This window comes from Callospermophilus lateralis, chromosome 6 (assembly GCF_048772815.1).
Source record: "Callospermophilus lateralis isolate mCalLat2 chromosome 6, mCalLat2.hap1, whole genome shotgun sequence".
In the NCBI taxonomy this organism is placed as follows: Eukaryota; Metazoa; Chordata; class Mammalia; order Rodentia; family Sciuridae; genus Callospermophilus; species Callospermophilus lateralis.
The window spans coordinates 11,235,212-11,252,479 of NC_135310.1; the positions used below are offsets into that span (position 1 = coordinate 11,235,212).

General features: G+C 42.9%; 1 protein-coding gene across 3 annotated transcripts in view; it reads right to left on the reverse strand.

Moving 5' to 3' along the window:
* The window catches only part of Arid1b (AT-rich interaction domain 1B), a 402,089-nt gene extending 387,758 nt beyond the window's left edge, over positions 1 to 14,331 (reverse strand). For all 3 annotated transcript variants that reach the window (XM_076858093.2, XM_076858094.2, XM_076858092.2), the window contains exon 1: positions 12,538 to 14,331. In XM_076858093.2, the coding sequence (XP_076714208.2) occupies positions 12,538 to 14,331 (1,794 nt within the window). The remainder of the gene's footprint in view (positions 1 to 12,537) is intronic.
* Positions 14,332 to 17,268: the final 2,937 nt, after the last annotated feature.

Below are 17,268 nucleotides of genomic sequence, written 5' to 3' on the forward strand. Positions count from 1 at the left end.
TTCCTTCTGAATACTCTGTGTATCGACCTAATCAAGTATCATGACTATTATTTATACTGAGTTGTACTTTAATTCCAAGTGTGTACATTAACAAGGCAAAGATAAACTTCTTTTAAAACTATTTTACCTAATAATTCTAGTTTTATCCAAAATTTCATTGTTCATCAATTACAGTTATTAATCATTACAAAACTGAGTGAGAACTCTCATGAGTTGAATTCTAAGCACCAATTCATTTCAGAATTTTACAGCACAAAGCCAAAAAGAGCTGTCATACGAGTGTCAGAAACATATCTCTGTGTTTCTTTGAAAGGTCCACCTAAATTAAATGCATCTAAGGCCACATATCTGCCCACAGTATTAAAAGTATTTAATTCTAAAGTATCATTTAAAAAATGAACAAAAATTCAAGAGATTTCAAACACAGGTTGGAAAGGAAGAGAAAGAGTAGTCAGAACTTTTAGAAAAGTCTACAATGAGAACTTCTTTTTCTATGTCAACACTGTCCTTCCATCTGGATGGCTGCTGCACTGCAGGTCCTGCACCTCGGCACATCCGTCACCCACACCGCGCAAGTTTATTGTGCTGGCCCAGGGAGAAAGCCCGCCTGCCTGTCCAAACTGCCTGGGCTGTCTGTGCACGTTCCATGTGAATCCAATTTCCTTGCATTACCTCTGCCCAGGTCAGGGATGAATGGCTGTCAAATTCCCAGTGGAATAAAAAGAAAAACCCTTTCTTCCTGAGGCAGCAAGTTTCAATTCACAGAGCACATGGCTAATCTACATGTGTGAAGGTCACGGCACTTCAGTCAGAGAGGTTAAGAATGGAGCGGCTCACGTAAGGGGCTGTCTTAAACATCTTGGCATGATGCCCAACAAGTAAGATTGTTGAAAAGCAATAGATAGCTTCTGGCAACAGCAAGGGGGAAATATTTTGATCATGTGATGCTGTACACACTACCTAGTTTATTTCACATATGAAATACTTTCCCAGTCCCTAAAAAATACCACATACATAAAACAAATACAGATTTCAGCTTCACCAGTTTAGCTACGCTAGCACAAGTCCCGCTTCAAAAAATAATTTATATGAAATTTCTAGATGCGCTAATAAAACTTCAACATACTGACAACTGGTTGGCTCAAATATCTTACCAGCTGACTACAACTTCTTTGCATTAGCTTTTCATTGAAGCATGAAACTACTTAGACCACAAAAGGATATTTAGGCTACAAAAATCATATTCCTTTAAGTTATTCAAGCGTCACTGTCTTAAATACAATTCCTCTTCTCCATTACCCCTCATTCTCTCCTTCTCACTAATCACGTAGCCCCATGGACATCACAGAAGACAAAAACACAAAAGACAAAAAACACAAAACTGCTTTTTGCCTCCAGTTTTCATTAACCAATTGCTGAATAAAATACTGGTGTTTAAAAGTGCTCATGGTTCTGAACAATCTCAAGTGAAGGAGGAAGGACAAGGTCTCACCATACAGGACGGACACCAGGTGAAGGGGATGAAACCCAGAACTGTGAGCAAGTCTCCACTGCAGGACCGGCCTTCCTGCCCCATCCAATGATTAGAAGATGCTGGCTCTAAGGCAGGGAAGGGAAGGTTCTCAAGGCCAGCAAACTCCTAACCAGTGTGACTATGATTTTAACCTATTTAATACAGGGAGAAAATTAATTAGAAGCAAAAGTCCAATTTGGAAGTTGTCTGCCTACCAACAACTTCCCCCAACTCAAAATTTAAATCACTTTGAGGCCAGAGCTGTTCAATCCATATTTCCAATTAAGTGGAATAGGAAGCAATACAAAAATCTCCTACAAACTATCTTGATTAACTTATTCACCAATATTTACTTAGTGACCTAAGGATCCCTTTATGCTAAACAGGGAACACAATGTTCAAAAGCTTACAAATATTCTCTGGATACATATTTATCTGGACAGACCAGTGCCCTACACACCTAGGTCACAAAGTATTTGTTGATAGTTTGATAAGAGCAAAGCTAAATTCTTCAAATATCAATATTTTGAAGTTATTTTTCCTTTCTTAAAAGTATGACTATTTTTTAAGAAACATAAAAACTACAACAGACATTTTAGAAATGCTCAATAACTAACTTTGACTAGACATTTGACAAGGTAAAGAGAAACAGAGGGGCTGGACAGGGTTGCGCACCAGGCAGTCAGTGAGTACCTTATAATGGCTACTCCTCAAAATAAAAAACACAACTCTACGAATTAACTATAGTTTCTCATTCCTATAGAAGTGAGGAACTATAAAGCACACAGAAATAAAGTAACTTGCCTGAGGTCACACAGCTAGTAACTGTCCAAACTTCCGGACCTTCTAACCTGGGTTCTGGCTCTTGAGCTTGCCCCTGCTTCCATCAGGTTAACTTCTGCTCATCAACCAAGTCTCAGCTGATCAGCAGGTGCCTTCTGTTCCTACCCCAATCCTCAACCTAGTCTATGTGAAGTGCCCCCCTAACAAAACTTCTTTACACTGCCTCAGTGGACATGTTTACTTGTCCTTAATCATCAGGCCCTAGTCACCAAAGGACTCCACAATCAAATACAGTGCAAAACACACAGCAGGCACCACATGTGTCTGATGCCCATATTCTTGCCATGATGGCAAGAAGCCCTGACACATATAAAACTCTTCAATAATTGAAACCTGTCAATGTACTTGAAGCACCTTGTCCAGTAGATCTAATGGTTTCTTCTCACTTACTGCAGTCGATTATTCTTCTGCAATGCTAGTTTGCCTACTGAGAAGAATGCATACATGCCATGGCATAGACAGAAAGAAAACCTCCTCTTTGGGACACAAAATTATCACTTTGATTTTATTAACATATATACTTACAACTGGGCTTCTCTGTTTTAAATATGAATAAATTGTGATATATCCCTCTCTGTCAAAAAATAAATAAATAAAACTGTTCAATAAGGTTAAGAAATGACCCAAACATTAAATTCTTTGTGCTAATGATAATGTGAAGTCATTTCTTTCATAAAACATCAATCATATGGATGGCACCCAAAATAAAATCCAAATTAGGATCACTTTCTCATCAACATCACAGCACCTAAGAGCAATCTGCAAGCACAGTCAGTCTGTCCAGTACAGCCTGGGCAGACTTCCTTGCAACGGATATTGAAAATGAGTAACACAGTCTTCAGAAAATATTCATTTTGGGTACTCTTCAAGCATGTTTTAGATGATGCATTTTGAGAGACATAGTCTTTCTGAGTAAGAGCTGCAAAAGAAAAATGTAGTCATTTGCCTTAATTTCTACTTGGTAAAACACCAAGAGTTGATGATAATTCATCAGAGAGAATTATGGATCATAGGCTGTATTTACACTCTGTATCTGAAGCCCAAGAGGTGCTCAGTAAGTATTTGTTCATAATAGAATTAAATTTTGTTTTATAAATCTCATAATAAAACAAACGGAACTGTCTTTACTTGTTTGAGGCAGCTCCTGGCATTCTCAGACTTGACAATCCCCTTTCAACTATTTAAGAGCAGTCCTAACCTCCAGGTATAATAAATTACAATTCTGCTAGGGACCAAATATGAATATACTCAGTGAAGTTGAAGCAGACACGGAAGCAAGTTATTTAACCAATAAGAAGCCAAAGTCGGGCTGGGGTTGTGGCTCAGTGGTAAAGCGCTTGCTAGCAAGTGTGAGGCACTGGGTTTGATCTTCAGCACCACATAAAAATAAATAAAATAAAGGCATGCTGTCCATCTACAACTATAAAAAAATTTAAAAATAAATAAATAAAGGTATTGTGTCCATCTACAACTAAAAAATTTAAAAAAAAAAAAGAAAAAGTCAAATTCCAGCACCCAGAAGCTTCAAATTTTAAATTTAAGATTCTAGTTTTAAATTTTTGAAATTTTGTTCCTTGGCAAAAACTAGTACTCCTGAAAAGCCAATCACTTTTGCAGGTCATTTGCTAGTGACTTTTGTAGCCAGAAGAAAGAACTTAATAATTAACACTAATCCTGGAACCGTGAATGGAGTAGAAATTTGGGTATAATGACATCAGCCCACTGCAGCTCTACCGGTAACCAAATCCAAGAGTTCCGATCAGTACCAAACCACATTTCTTGGGAAAATTACAATAGAATGCGCAAAAAGTGAGTCTTAACACAGGCCTCGGTTTGTATTCACTGGCCATGTCTGGGACCTGGTGCAGCTTAATAGGCTGTGCAGTGGCGCTGAACTGATCAGACACTCTCTGCAAACAATTCACAGTGGCACAGGATTTGGAGCAGGGAGGACTTGGGCATCCCTAACTGTCAGAGGCAAGGGCTTGTCCTCAACTGTACCCTGAAGTGCAGCAGCACAAGGCATAGAACAAGAAACCTACCCCCACCCCTCTTGGGAAGGCAGGTGGGCAAAGAGGACACACCAAAGGTTTTACCTCCAAGACTTCAGCAGAGGTTTCCACAACCCAGCCTGTAGCAACATTCCAGACAAGGAAACTGGGCCCCTGCTGGATGGAAGAGTGAACAGGCACCCAAGTCCCCAAATGAGCCCATGTCTGACCACTTACTTCCAAGCCATGATCTTTCCACTGCATTGAACCCCTCATAAGACAGTCTTTTCTCTCATAAATCCTCATAATCATAAATACACTGATATTCAACAAATAAGCCAGTCTCTTAGGAAATAGTCTGCTTCTTCAGAAAGATACCTGCTCAGCAGTAGCAACGTTTGACAATTGTTTCCAAGGTCATCATAATTCACTGGGTAAAATGAAATTATTATTAAAAAATATTCACTGGAAACAAAATTTAAAGGATCTCACACTGGGCTTATAGCTTGATGTATGGCTAGTTCTTAATATTTCAAAAATTAGATGCCAAATTCTTGATCAATTTTGGAATTACCAATCATTTTTTAAAAATCAAGCTATGAAGTATGGCAAATAGTTGAACTTGTAAGATGCTCATCATAAAAAGAAACAGGAGATGATACTAAGAATTCCGGAACTGCCTCCACTCATCATCACTGCCTCGTTTTCTGAAAGGTTTATTTCAGGACCCAGAAGCAGTAGCTGAATTTACTCCTCAGCCAGCATACATTATCTAAACAGTTACCAAAAATACCCCAGCAATCTAAGTGTCTTCCTAAATCTGAGCAGACTGTTTAACTTTTTTCCAAGAGTCTGTGTAATGTAGAAAACTGAGAAAAAGAAAAAGGACCATTCTATATAAATTTGAAAGTGATTATATTTTCCCTTTTTTAGTTATTATTCTTGTAGTGGATCTACATTTTGCTCTGGCACAAAGCCAATACCTGACTGGGAGAAATGGAAGAGTCGGGATAACAACAGCCACATCCTATCAAGCACAATGACTTGTGTTGCCCAAATCCACTCCCTCACCCGAAAAACTGGGCCACTAGGCTGCTGACCCACAATGCTGCTACAGACACTCTGTTAAAATGAGCTAGTTCTAACTCAACGATGCCAAAATCCATAATCCAGGGAGCAAACACAAGCGCCAGCAGCAACCCAGACCCTAGCCACTGCCTACATCTCACTCACGCTGAGTGAGAAAATGTGTGCTCCGTAAGGAGTGCCCATCTGATTGCTGGGAGTGGACATTTATGGAACAGACACCTGACAGCACACACAAATACTAAAATGTCTATGCCTTAAAGAAATAATTGCTGCTTCTTAAGGAGCAGTCCATTTCCTCTGTGTCCTCCATGGAATCCAGCGCCAAAAGTACGTAACTGAACATGTGAAGAGGTGGCTACCTTTCAGCACCCACAGCAATTAAAAAACAATTCCAATATTTTATACACACTCTCACACACACACACACACACGTGCACAAAAGGCTGTTCATAAGAAAGGAGTATCCCTTTGCAGCAGCCTTTAAAATGTAATTAAAAGGCCAACTGTCTTAGTTTAGGAATTTTTCTATGTACAGAGATAAAAGCTAATGACATGAGGTGGAGCACAAAACCCTACCAAACAGGACACAGCATCACCTGGCCTGGCTGTCTGCCCTGCACGGGTGAATGAGAAGCCCAAATACCCACAACACAGCAAGAACGGGAAAAATGACCACCATCAATGGTCTTCGATACTAGGAGAAAAACAAAACTAAATGTTTAAGAGAGGCTAAGGGCTGGGGCTATAGCTCAGTGACAGAGTGCTTGCCTAGCATGTGTGAGGCACTGGGTGGATCCCTAGCACTACATAAAAATGAAATAAAATAAAGGTATGCTGTCCATTCACAACTACAAAAAAAAAAATTAAAAAGAGAGAGGCTAAAAATGCAAATGATAAGAGAACTATGAAAAGGGAAGAGTTCATGGTAAGAGCTCATTTCTACACCCTATCATCCAAACAAGTCCCAGGTTCCACTCAAAAAGAAACAAACCAAAAACACCCCAAACCTTCAAACTTCAGAAAAATTCCAAAAGCTGCTATTAAACTTTCAATGACACATCTGCAACGAAACAATTAACCTAAATGATACAGCTCCAAAAAGAATCTGCAAAGATTATTATAAAGTTAGAAGGGGAAAGAAGTGATGGATTAAAAAAAAAAAAAAAAAAAAAAAAAAGATTACCAGCATTTCCAGGGGCTGCAGAGGAAGACTTCACTAATAGACTAAGAAAAAGCAAAGCTGACTCTCACAGAAACAAGATCACTTAGAATACACAGCAATAGCAAGCGATTTCAAAGTCTGACATGAAGAATTCGAAGAGAAAAACACTTTAGGAAGATGAGAATGTGTTGAACTAGATGGTGGTGATGGCTGTACATCAATGTGAACATATTTAATGTCAATGGCCTGTATGCCTCTAAACGGGTAAAATGGTAAATTTTACATTATGTGTGTTTTACCACCATAAGAAAATATACACCTGCATGTATAAATTTTTAAGCACCCCATTACCCAAAAAAAAAAAAAAAAAAGGTGGCACAGCATTGTCCATGAAAGACTTTCTCCTCTTCAGTAAGTATGACCTCCCCTGTAGAGTTGTTGCCTAATAAGTCTTACCTAGGTTTTGAGACTCATCTTTCCTGAAGGCCAGATGAGATACTAAGAAGTGCACCCTGTAGGGTGAGAAGATCCAGAGAGGCCGGGTCTCAGCTAGTTCCAAAGGACTCTCTTGCTACAATAGTCCACTCCAGATTCTGCTGCCATCTACTTGATTTTAATAATGGAAATAAGAGGGTCTACTGGTAAACCAGATAGGCTTTAGACTTTAAGGCTTTAGTCTCTTTCTCAGCAATGAATAATAATTCAAGAAACAATTTAATTTCATCATTAATTCATCTGTCAAATAGTAGCCTTCTAATATTCTTGGCATTGATCCATACGTAAGTGAGTTTGAAAACTGCCTGCTGGACCCAATTCAAATAAGTAAATCTAAGGAAATATTTTCTTGCTATTACTATAGGTTAAAAACTTTGAAAGTAAAATATGTTTGTTGAAAACATACTGTGGACTCATGTATGGTATTTTGATAAATTCACTTATTCAGTTAATGTGAATCATTAAAACTATAGGTTGTAAACCAATAATACAACATATGTAGATGTTACCATAGGGTAAAATAATATACGTTTATGGACATGCAGATAATAATAACAAATGATACCTAAATTATTTCCTTTAGATCAAATTTCTAAAAGACAAAGTCACTAAAGTATACCAAAATCAGAATTAATTTACTGAATCACCCCCCATTAAACCAAAAAGGACAATTTACTCTTGTGCAAATAACCTTCAAACCAGAAAAAAAACAATACAGTACTGCATTCTAGGTTTGTGAAATGTAAACACACTCGTGGTGGCTACAAACTTCTGCTTGGTTGCTCCTCCTCCACGCTGCAGGGAACTAGGATTTGGGATTCCTCAGCCTGGAGCAGCACACACAGCAAGTGTGCAGCTCAGCTTTCCAGGTCCACAGAGACTCTCACAAAAGCCTCCTGTTGGAGGAAAGACACCTCTAAGAAAGGACACAACTGAAAACTAGCCAAAGTCAAAAAAGCCTAAGAGGTGGGATTTGGCCACAGCATTGTAAAATGTCACAAAATTTTTATAACATCCATTTTGAAAATCTAAATATTGCAAAAAAATTAATAGGGTTGAATTTTACCAATATTAATTTCAACCTCTATAAATCTGTGGTTTTTCAGAAACACATAAGAGTTCTATCAAACAAAAATATCAACCTTAAATGAACATCTACACACAAGCCAAAATGAAAGTGACACGAGTGAAATCTCAGCCCCTTTGCACAAAATATGGCTCAAAGCACACAGATCCAGGACCTGGGGATCATCAGCTAGTGTACGGTAAGAAACGCCTCCTGATCCAGGACCGGCATAACCTAAAACAGCTCTAGTCCAAATCCAAATCTGCATCACCCATCAGCCCACAAAATGAGGAGAAAAATGTCTTGGGCCTCAACCAAATGGAAATTAAACCACCCACCTCATAGGAGAGGAACGGGTTAAGTAAACCAGCCGATCCTCACAGTTTGCAGTGAGGTAAGTTCCTATCACATCCGAAGTTGTCCTTTTAAATATACCCAACTCCAAATTATACAGGAATAAAAGCCATTAATAAAAAATAAAACCAAAATTTCCACCCCATTCTATTACACCTGCTTTCTTTAAAAGAAAACCTTCTAGGGAAATTATAAAATGAGCTTATATTAAAGTCTTATTGGACATTGTCTTATATTTTTTAAATTGGTTCTCAAACCAGAATTCATAGTATTTTTATACTGGAGTAAGGATGCTTTTCTCTTCATTAAAAGTATAGTAAAGGAACAAGATTTAGAGGTTAAGTACATTAATCAAAGTGTCCAAGTATGGTCTGCATTATTTCCATATCCATAACACACTTCTGAGGCAATACAATGTTGAGAAAAATGGAACAAATATATAAAAAACCTGGTCAAAAACTCTTTCTTAAAAGCAGACAAATAAACAAAGTAAAAAAGGATTCCGGTTTCCCACTACAAACCAAAGGTAAGAATGTGTTGTTCCCTAGAAGGTACTCAATGATTTAGTATTAATATAAACATAAATTTAAGTGATAGCTGTCTAATGGTGGTTACCACTAAGAAAACAACAATAACAACAACAACCAACAACAACAACAAAAAAAAAAAACAAAAAGATCAAGTAGCACAAAAATCAGGATTCCCAATAAAAACAATTTTAAGCCATAAATAATTTTATCCCCAACAGCATCAAGACTTTAACACTCATATGTGCAAAAGACTCGTCATCTTTTCCTTCCTACTAAACCTTAAGTGAGTAGCAGAGTCAGAAACATGAAAGTGGGTCCCTGGAAAGAAAAAAATAATAATAATAATTTTATCCCATATAACAGAAAAACAGAAAAGTGTAAACATTTTGCTACATTTTCTTTTTAAAATGATAGGCCTTTTGTATGAATCACCAATTTCACCTATGTATACCTTCTGTGGCAAATTTAGGCCACAAAAATCTTTATAAGATTTAAAATATCAAATAACCTAAAATTTCATAGGGGAGTAAGCAGGTAATCTTAAGATACAATGTATCTTATGCACATCTTAAGGTAATCAGTAATAAGTTTGCTGATTCCTGCTTTGTAAAGCCAGCTAATTACTTCTCTTTTAATGGTAAGACTCTTTTTTATTACATTGTATTAAATTCTATAAAAAGGAAAATAAAATAGCATGAATGGAATTCAACACAAACGTGGACATCATAAAATCTCTATGAATGAGCTGACCTAAGTGTTCCTTTTAAGACTGCTCTATCTGAATACTTATCTCAAAAAAATCCAGTAACAAACTCAATCATAAAATGACTTATTTCACTCTAAAGACTCCCTCCAATGTGCTTTATTCCCAATTACAAAAACATTTGCTACCCAGTATAAACTATTTCTTAAAATCAAAAATGAAACTAAATATATTCTAGCTCAAAAATTTTTTTCATTATTTAACAAAATGATTTAATAGCATTTTATGACCTATAGTCAGGTAGTAATTTAATACTTTCGACGAATGACTATTTCTAATAATTATCATATAACAAATTATCATATAACAAATACTAGCCTTCCAAAAAGAAAAGGGGGGGAATATGAAAAAGACATTCCACATGTTATTAGTTAGGTACCAAAAAGAATCTGTGAATCGAGGTCGTATGTTCTGTCATTTTCCCCCTCAAAGATAAAAAGCTATTCCCAAGGATCACACTGAGGACAAAATGGACTCACTCTCATTAAAAGAAATCAAAATATTTAAAATGATTGGTATCATTAAAAAATAATACTTTAAAGTAACATGGACCTAAATATGCCTCTAACTTCATTTGTTTGTAGTTTACAAAGATGAGAATTTTAGACAACCCCTTTAAAAACAAGCTGACAAAGCAAATCTTTTTAAAATTAATTACATGGGTTTATTTATATTTCTCTTCAATATTTGTACTTGTATGAATCAAAAATAAAAACTGAAATCACAATATTTTCATCAAGAATAGGAAACACTACCATTAAAAGGAAAACTCCATTAACCAAAGATGTTAAACCAAGATTCACATGATGATTTGTTAAATTTAGGCCTTTCCTGGCTCTAACAATTCTTTCCTCTAATATACGATTACTATTTAAATACACCTTCCTAAAACAAATGAGCTAACTAAAATCATATAAACCATCACTGTTATTCCCTTTTAACAGATTAGAATTTTTAAAGATTTCATAGCATTAAGATGTCTATGAAAGAAAAATTATTTGGAAGAAACACCCAATACAACTTGTCTATAATCAGTTTAAATAATTCACTGTGTAAGCAGTTTAAATAATGCTAACCTATTTTGTCACCTAACAAAATAATCAAAGAAAAAGATTCCTAAATTGTCCAAATCAAAAACAAATGCAAAATGATTCCTAGCATTTCACAGGGATATCCATAGTTTCTATTTTAACTAGTTGTCCACTGCAAAAATTATGGTTTTCTCATTTCGTTCTTTTTAAATATGCCAATTCAAAGTAAAACTCCTTATCCACAATTATTAAAACAGTCACAATTATTAAAACACAAATCACTAAAAATGTATAGCTTTAATCTTGTCATATTAAATACCACCAAAAGATGCTGCGTTTTGGAATGTTAAAACTTTTGTTATATTATGAATGCTGATACACTCAAAAATTCTTTCACTGTTTAATTTGTAAATGCTTGGCAAATCCAAAAATTGGTACAATTTGTGGTTTAATTACTTTTTAGTGGTCCAATCTTCAGCCTAAAAATAAAGTCCATGATACATAAAATGTCCATATTGTTAGATTGTCAAAGATCTGAGTTTTGTAAATGTTCAATACTGAACCCCAGCATAATGTTTTTCTGTATTTAATCCTCTTATTAATAACTATGATTCATAACAATTTAAGCTCTAAATAATATTCCACCTTCCATCTGCTTGTAATAGAGTTATTATTTGTGGCAAGAATTTTTGTGACTGTACTGCTCAGCACTTCTATTTACATCAGCAGTGCTAAATGCCCAATGGTGAGAGGGGAGCCAATCAGATGGCAGATTAGATGTCAACTCAGAGGCAGCTGTCTGGAGACTATTACAGCCAGTTTACCTCCACAATTCAAATTCCAAACCTTGCAAAGGAGATCAAGTCAGTCTTTAGGCTCAGCCTACTAGCAAGAAACAGCAAGAGTACAGGGCGCTTCCTAATAGCGTTGTAGGGCTTGGGTGACAGCAAAATAAAGAAAATCCAAATAAATACGATCCGAAAAGATCCATTTTCACAGGTCTAAACTCATTAGCTATACTGAATAAAACGTATGCCTAATCCATGTTCAAAAATAAGTTCAATCGATCCGGAATGGGCTCCTTTAACACAGCCTCCCGGCTGAAGGTGACTCCTTGCAGGCAGCCCGAGAGCCTGATAATGGATTTCCCCGGCCGTGCTCGGGAGCCATCGACTGCTTCCCTCCACGCCGCTGCACACTGGCCTCATTCCTGCCAGCAAACGTTCAAACTCCACGCCCGCACCGAACGCTCTGGCCGGGAAGCCCCGCTGTCACAGGGCTCCCCTCTCTAGCCTGCCCTTACCTCAGAAGCCGAGGGCGACACAGCGGCCGAAGGAGGGAGAAAGTTCTCCCTCTCGGCCCGGTCGGGGCACGCTGCCGGCGCTGCCAGCGCGGATACGCTCGGAACCCCAGACCCGCCGCCCCGCTCGGCTCCCCCGCGGCGGGCCTGGGCTCGCCGAGGCGGTGAGGGTGCGGGTCCGCGGCCCGGCCCGCCCGGCGCGGCCCCGCGCGGCCCGGACAGCGCGGTGGGCGCGGGGTGCGCCGAGCCGGGCGGGAGGCGGCCGCGCGAGGAAATGGCCCTGGCGCCGCGCCCCCGCCGCCCCCGCGAGAGACGCGAAAAGTACCCGGCAAAGAAAGAAACTCGGGCTCCGGCGCGCGAGGCCCCGGGCGGAAGCAGGCCCGGCCGGCGCGGGGGTTACCTGGGATCTGCCCATGGTCGGTCCGGGGGTGCCGGGGCTCATCGCCGGGTGACTCCTTTGTTGCGCGGCTGCCCAGGCCGGGCTGGCAGCAGCGTACTGGGCGCCCAGATCCTTGCCCAAGCCCATGCCCGCGGCCGCCTGCTGGCCGCCCGCCGCCGCCCCCGCCGCCGCCGCCGCCTGGGACTGGGGCTGCGACGGCGGCGGCGGCGGCGCGCTGGGGCTGCTGTAGTCGGGGTAGGTGCCGCCGTAGCTCCGCATCATGGGGCTGGGCGAGGTGAGCAGCTGGTTGAGGGTCGGGGTGGCCCCCGACGGGTGCTGGTTCTGCCCGGCGAAGCGCTGGAAGCCCCCCGCCGCCGCGCCGGCGGCCGCCTTGCTGAGGCTCGCGGCCCCGCTGCCCCCGGGGCCCATCATCATGCCGCCGCCCTGCTGCCGGGGGGAGCTCAGCACCCCGTACCCCGAGGACGAGCCCCCATAGCCGCCGCCGCCGCCTCCTGCTGCTGCTGCCGCCGCCGCGGCCGCCGCCGCCACAGCTCCCGCTCCTGCTGCTGCTGCTGCTGCTGCTGCTGCTGCTCCTGCTCCTCCTCCTCCTCCTCCTCCTCCTCCTCCTCCTCCTCCTCCTCCTCCGCTGCCTCCTCCTCCTCCGCCGCCGCCGCCCGCGCCGGGCCGGCTGTAGCCCGGATAATGGTTGTACTGGCTGTTGGGGTACCCTTCGTGGGAGTTCTGCAGGGGGTCCATGCTGCTGGGGGCACCGGCGGCGGCTGAGGCGGAGTGCATCATCCCCATCCCGGGGCTTTGTTGTCCGCCATGTTGATCAAAGCAAGGCCCAGCGCGGCCGCCGGGGCCGCCGCTAGCTGGGGCAGCGCTGCCATAGTAATTATTAAACTCCGAGACGGCCGCCGGGCCGCCGCCGCCGCCGCCGCCGCCGCCGCCCCCGGGCACGGCGACCGGCGGCTGCTGTGCGCCCAGGGCGCCCAGGCCCGGGTGCTCGTAGCGGCCTCCCGCCGGCTCCCCCATCTTGGGCGGCGCGTCGTCCTCGTCGCCCGGCTTGCTCAGCAGAGGCTGGCCCGGGGGGTCTGCCTGGCTGCCCGCGGCACTGTCCTTGGCGCCTCCATGTTGCGGCTGCTCCATGTCGGGGCCGGGCTGAGGCGCGCCGCCGCCCGCGCCGCCCAGGCTGTTGTTGTTGGAAATGGGATGTTGCTGCTGCTGCTGCTGCTGCTGTTGTTGCTGCTGCTGCTGCTGCTGCTGCTGGAACTGGTTTAGCTGCTGCTGTAGTGCGTGGTGGTGGTGGAGGTGGTGGGCATGGTGGTGGTGGTGGTGGGCATGGTGGTGGTGGTGGTGCTGCTGGTGGGGCGGCGCGGCGGGGGCCTCGCCAACGGCTTTCAGTTTGTGGTTGGGGAGCAGCCCCGTCTCCATGGCCGAGCCCGGGCCCGACGAGGAGGAAGAGGAGGACGCCGGCGCCGCGGAGGAGGAGGAGGACAGCGCGGCGGCGCTTCCACCCTCCTTGAGAGCCGCCTCAGAGCCGCCGCTCTTGGCGCTGTTAGTGCTGGCGGCGGCGGCCGCGGCGCTCGCGCTATGGGCCATGTTCAGTTCGTGACGGGGGTGCAGGGGATGGTGGTGTACACTGTTCAGGCCGCCGTCGCCGCCGCCCCCCAGCATGGGTCCCCGAGCCGCCGCCGCGCCGCGCGCCCCCGCCTCCAGGTCCCGGGCCCCGGGCGCCGGCCGCGGCCCGGGGGGCGCCCGCCGCTCACCGCTGCCCGCCCGTGCCGCCGCCGCCGCTGCTGCCCGCGCGGCCATGATCGCCGCGGCGTGGCGCGGCCGGGCGGGGGGCGGGGGGAGACAATGCCCCCACTTTTTAGTCCGCGGCCCCTCCTGCGCGCATCCACGCGGCCCGCCGGGACGCCGCCGACCCCCTCCCCCTCTGCAGGCCCGCGGGAGCCGCGCGGGCACGCCTTACGGTCTGGGCCTGCTCCCGCTGTGTGCTTTCACGGTGAAAGTTTGGGGTTCAGGTTTAAATGAAACTTTTCTCTTTTGCTCCCTAACCCGGATACGGGTAAATACGCGGCCGCCCGAGCCTGCGGGCCCAGCGCGGCACGAGGGGAGCGAGCGAGCCACAACTATTATCCACTTCTCTCCGATTACTCCTGCGCACTCGCAAAACGCGGACTGGACTCGGCCCCGGGCGCCGCCGCCCGGCGCTGCCTCGCGGGGACCCACCGGCAGCCCGAGTCGGGCCGCGGCGGCGCTCGGGGCCGGCGGCGGGCGGCCGGGCTGCGCGCTGGCTCGCGCGGGTCTCCTGGCCGCCGCCGGCGGCGGCTTTGGCGTTCGCGTCTGCGAGGAGCGAGACCCAGGCGGAAAAGGAGTCTGACGAGCAGACAAAAGAGCGAGAGGGGCTGGGGACAAAGTTCTCCGATGGCCTCGGAGGTTTCGAGCAGCCGGCAGAGAAAGAAAATATTTGGGCAGTCTGAGCAAAAGCACTGTCTCTCCCAGGAGTTATGTAATTTTCCCACAGCGTTAGCCTCCGTGCCTTGAGTTCGGGCCATGCTAATTCTCACAACTTCTTCCAATTGCAACGTTAGAGACGACTGTAAGTGAAGGTTAGCCGTGTTCCGAGAGCTCTATGCCCTGTACACAGCAGGAGCTCAATAAATGCTTAAGATTTGACTACAACTGCGCCATAGGTAATGTTTATATAACTCTTGTTAAAACACCTGGAGTAGGTATGAAACTCAAAGTATTCCCAGAAGAGTATTTTTCTTACATTGCACTTCGATGTCCTCACAATGTGTAGAGTGGTGTGTCATGCACCCCACACTAGCGTTTAACTGCTGGTGCCCTAATAGGGAAAGCTAAGTTTTATCTCATATCTTCATAAATCCATGTGACCCTTTTCGTTATATTTCAGGGGTTAATATGTGCAATTAACCTCTTGATGTGAGTTCATTTCTAAATAAAACAAAATAGACATTATATTTAATAAATATAAGATCAGTAATGATAGTCAAATCTAATCCTAAACTAGATATACTCTGTGCCTTGATCTCTAAAAAATAATCTGTTGTTTTATCACCATATAATGTTTTGACGTTTTTTATTAAGAATCTATCACTAGCAACATTTTGAAGATCTTTAATAGCAAGACTTGTTACATAAGCACTGGCTCAGTTGTACTTAGTGGGCACCTTTGTCATTGAGAGAAAGCATTTGAGCTCCCAGAGGTCATGCTGACAGAAATAATATGTAAGATTTTAGTACAGGGTAGTTTTCCAAAATCATTTCATTCTTCAGCTTTTCATAAAACCTAGTTGATTTCAAGTACAGCGGTTGTTTGCTAGTTTAAGCTCCAATATGTTACACAACTAAATAGAAAAGATAGATGGAAAAAGCTATTGACTAATTGGTGGGGAGGGGGAATCAGGTGCACACCCAAGGGTCATTATGGAGTGTAGAAACAACAAATTGCAATTCTATGCAAACAACTGGAAAATGGGGTATATCATTTGTAAGGGAGAATAGCAGAACTGTAAGATGAATTCATGCCAAATCATTCATCAGTTTTTGCCAGGAGAATACTACATCTTTGTTAGTATGTCTGTTTGACATTTTTTTCCTGAATTTTCTCTTTTTATATATTCATATACATACTGATTATACACGTTACACCACATAACTTGAATTTTTAAAGTTTTTCATATGCAAATATAAATATACGTGTTACTTGTGTCTATACATATATTCTAAAATCGATTACACATTTATATTTTAGACATTTATAGTCAAATTATATGCATATAATCATAAAAGTGCATTTTTTCAAACTGATAAATATATAAAAAGTCAATTCATACAAGGGTAGCCATGTGTTGCCACTTATTTTCATAACAAATCCTAAAAGGGAAAGTGAGTCACCAAGTTCAGCTCTAGCCCTTTGCTTACAAATATTTTTTTCATATCAGAAAATGGCAAAACTAAAAAAAAAAAAAAAAAAAAAAAAAAAAAGTATGTAAGTTGAAATCTCATTTAATTCTATTGCTTCAGCAAGTCAACTGGAAGATTGCAACCAAGAAGGAAAAAAAGCCCCCACACAATGAAATCAGTCTGCTATAAAAGGGGACACATGCCAGTTTTTCCTCCCCAATGGCAGATGCCACACCCTAAAGCAGACAGAAGGCACTGCAGCCTGTAAGAGAAGCACAACACAAAGCCGGCAGGACTTGGTTTTGTCTTTTAAACCATGGAGAATGCTAAAATACCTTTTTCTAATGCATCTTTGCTCAAGATAAATAGTGGACTCATATTTATCCAACTTTTCAAACACCTCAGGAAAACAAAATAAAAGCCTCACAATTCATTTAAAAATCCAGGGCTTAATAAACAAAACAGCAATTGTTAGGGGTCTGTTCCAAAGTGATGAAATAGGCTCATGTTTCACAAAAGGACAATTGGACAATTTCAAGTACAGTTTACAATCTCTATCATGTCTCTTGCCTCAGTTATACCACAGGGCAACTCAACCTTCTTTTTGATGAAATAAGGTAACAAAATCATTGCATTTGTTTTTCTTAATGAGTTCCTTAATTTCACACCTCTTGCCTAAATTTCAAACCACAATGACAACTTTAATAAGTGACTCTAACCACAAGGAAGCTTTGGAGGTGAAGGCTGAGAGCTGCCTATGGCCTGGGCCACTCTGCCCGCAGACCTCCCACCCACAGCACTCTCCCCAGGCCTTTT